This window comes from Nanorana parkeri, unplaced genomic scaffold (genome assembly GCF_000935625.1).
Source record: "Nanorana parkeri isolate BGI_ZX_2015 unplaced genomic scaffold, ASM93562v1 scaffold754, whole genome shotgun sequence".
NCBI classification, from domain to species: domain Eukaryota; kingdom Metazoa; phylum Chordata; class Amphibia; order Anura; family Dicroglossidae; genus Nanorana; species Nanorana parkeri.
Genome location: NW_017307022.1, coordinates 95,740 through 99,437, shown reverse-complemented (window position 1 = coordinate 99,437; position 3,698 = coordinate 95,740). Strand labels below are relative to the sequence as shown.

General features: G+C 40.9%; 1 protein-coding gene across 1 annotated transcript in view; it reads right to left on the bottom strand.

The window, feature by feature from the left end:
• NRAP (nebulin related anchoring protein) overlaps window positions 1–3,460 on the bottom strand; it is a 90,122-nt gene extending 86,662 nt beyond the window's left edge. Inside the window, 1 exon segment of the mRNA XM_018564476.1 lies at window positions 3,369–3,460. Coding sequence (XP_018419978.1) covers window positions 3,369–3,440 — 72 coding nt within the window. The 5' untranslated portion in view covers window positions 3,441–3,460.
• Between the last annotated feature and the right edge of the window lie 238 nt (window positions 3,461–3,698).

Below are 3,698 nucleotides of genomic sequence, written 5' to 3'. Positions count from 1 at the left end.
CTCCTTCCTCCTGCTGGGGACCCCTCTAGTGATAATAAAGATCTATATAGAGGGATCAGGACCTCCTTCCTCCTGCTGGGGACCCCTCTAGTGATAATAAAGATCTATATAGAGGGATCAGGACCTCCTTCCTCCTGCTGGGGACCCCTCTAGTGATAAACCCCTCAAGTTCTTAACGTATGGAAATATTCCAATGTTTGAGTGGGGTGCATGTTGCAGAGCATCCTATGCAGCATATCATATATCAGGTGTACTGAGTGTGAAGCAGCTGGACGGAGTTGGCTGGATACACAGAGGGCCAGGACTGAAATAGCCCCCTGCGCACATCCAGGAATCAGACTACAGGGGAACTGTGCTGTCCCTGCCCTACTGTGCAATACTTCATCTAATGTCCCTGTCCCTGCCTTCACTCACCTCTGACCTACAAACTGATGATAGATTCTAAAAACTGTATTAACTTACTTCATCGCTTTTGCAGGTTCGTTTGGCAGCATTGCGCTGAAAGAAAACCTTTTCTGAACAAAACACAGAGACTTCCACTCTAGCCAATCCCATCATTCTGGTCCTGTTCGTATTTACACCAAGGACACTGGACATCCAGAAGCCATTGGATTAGAATGACAATGCAGCTAGCATTCTTCAAAAGCAGAGGTCAGCAATGACAGCCTACACATATATCTCTCTGGACAGGTCTCTAATGAAATGTAACTATGAGATACTTTAATTCCATAGATATTATAGGTTATCACTGTCATGTTTCCTGAAAATAATTGTTATCTTTTCTCAGCAGGTGAAGCAGAATAAATGAATGATCTGTGGAGAGCTCCCTCTAGTGGCTGATCTACTAAGGTTTATATAGTTAAAGCGTATCTAAACCCAAGGTGAAAAATGTCATGTATTGCAGCTTACCTGTCATTAGCAGTTATGCATCAGATGTTTGTTTTCTGGGTTTTTTTTCCATACTTTTACTAATTGATCCTTTCAGGAACACACTTCCTGTCGTAGGGTGACAACGCTCACTCACTGTACTGTATTTATGGAGGAGCAGACCTTTCACCCTAGGACAGGAAGTGTGTAAGGACAACAGAATTCCTCCCCCACTCCTCATCTACATAGCATAAGTGGGCGGTGTTCTGCAATCCTCAGACATAGCTGGGAACAATGTAACTGATAACAGCACACAAACATTATCAGCTTCTGGGTATTTTGTTTTTATTAATTGAACAGACATAAGAGAATGCTTTAAAATAGTGTACTTAACACACCAGTAAGAGAAGTTCATTGTTAGGGTTTACATACACTTTAAATCTATCTATCTATCTACCGTATGTATCTATCAATCTAGTAACATAGCATGTAAGCTCGAATAAAGACCAAGATCCATCCAGTCCAACCTATGTGTGTGTGTGTGTGTGTGTTTATCTTACTCTAACACTTCCCATATCCCTGTAGATTCTGAGAAAGAAGAAACTCATCCAGTAGATTCTTGAAATTATCAATGTTATCAGCAGATACCACGGCCCGTGATAGGGAATTCCAAACTTTCTCCACTCTCACAGTGAAATACCCCCTATGAATTCTAAGCTTGAACCCCCTCTCTTCTAACCTCTTGTTGTGCCCCCGGGGTTTTCCTAATATTGGGGTCCCCATTTATATCTATCTATCTATCTATCTATCTATCTATCTATCTATCTATCTATCTATCTATCCACAGGATGCAAATGTGGATATAATTCTATGGAAGGGATATGATTGTGGATACAATTCTATGGACAGGATACGAATGTGGATACAATCCTATGGACAGGATACGAATGTGGATACAATCCTATGGACAGGATACGAATGTGGATACAATCCTATGGACAGGATACGAATGTGGATACAATCCTATGGACAGGATACGAATGTGGATACAATCCTATGGACAGGATACGAATGTGGATACAATCCTATGGACAGGATATGAATGTGGATACAATCCTATGGACAGGATATGAATGTGGATACAATCCTATGGACAGGATACGAATGTGGATACAATCCTATGGACAGGATATGAATGTGGATACAATCCTATGGACAGGATACGAATGTGGATACAATCCTATGGACAGGATATGAATGTGGATACAATCCTATGGACAGGATACGAATGTGGATACAATCCTATGGACAGGATACGAATGTGGATACAATCCTATGGACAGGATACGAATGTGGATACAATCCTATGGACAGGATACGAATGTGGATACAATCCTATGGACAGGATATGAATGTGGATACAATCCTATGGACAGGATATGAATGTGGATACAATTCTATGGACAGTATATGACTATGGATACAATTCTATGGACAGGATATGAATGTGGATACAATTCTATGGACAGGATATGAATGTGGATACAATTCTATGGACAGGATATGAATGTGGATACAATCCTATGGACAGGATACGAATGTGGATACAATCCTATGGACAGGATACGAATGTGGATACAATCCTATGGACAGGATACGAATGTGGATACAATCCTATGGACAGGATACGAATGTGGATACAATCCTATGGACAGGATACGAATGTGGATACAATCCTATGGACAGGATACGAATGTGGATACAATCCTATGGACAGGATACGAATGTGGATACAATCCTATGGACAGGATATGAATGTGGATACAATCCTATGGACAGGATACGAATGTGGATACAATCCTATGGACAGGATACGAATGTGGATACAATCCTATGGACAGGATACAAATGTGGATGCAATCCTATGGACAGGATACGAATGTGGATACAATTCTATGGACTGGATACGAATGTGGATACAATTCTATGGACAGGATATGAATGTGGATACAATTCTATGAACAGGATACTAATGTGGATACAATCCTATGGACAGGATATGAATGTGGATGCAATTCTATGGACAGGATACAAATGTGGATACAATTCTATGGACAGGATACTAATGTGGATACAATTCTATGGACAGGATACTAATGTGGATACAATCCTATGGACAGTATATGACTATGGGTACAATTCTATAGACTGGGTATGACTATGGATATAATTCTGCACTTCCATATTATGTAGCCACTAACATCTTAGATTGTAAGCCCTCAGGGGCAGGGCCCTCCTTACCATCTTGTCTTGAATTGTTACATAGTTACATTAGTATTTGGGGTTGAATAAAGACATACGTCCATCAAGTCCAACCCATATAATTGTATTGTGATTGTAATGTCTTCCTTATATTTTAAAGCGCTGCGCAAACTGTTGGCGCTCTATAAAGCCTGTATAATAATAATAAAAGAGGAAGCAATTCCAGAACAGACACTGACCTGGTTGATGCAGTTAATCTTCTCTGCCGGGTAGACCTCATAGCCGCAGCGGGCACAGGGCACGACGTTCATGGTGAAAGTTTTAGCTCCAGGCGGTGCGGTGTTGAATGTGGATACAATCCTATGGACAGGATATGAATGTGGATACAATCCTATGGACAGGATATGAATGTGGATACAATCCTATGGACAGGATACGAATGTGGATACAATCCTATGGACAGGATACGAATGTGGATACAATCCTATGGACAGGATACAAATGTGGATGCAATCCTATGGACAGGATACGAATGTGGATACAATTCTATGGACTGGATACGAATGTGG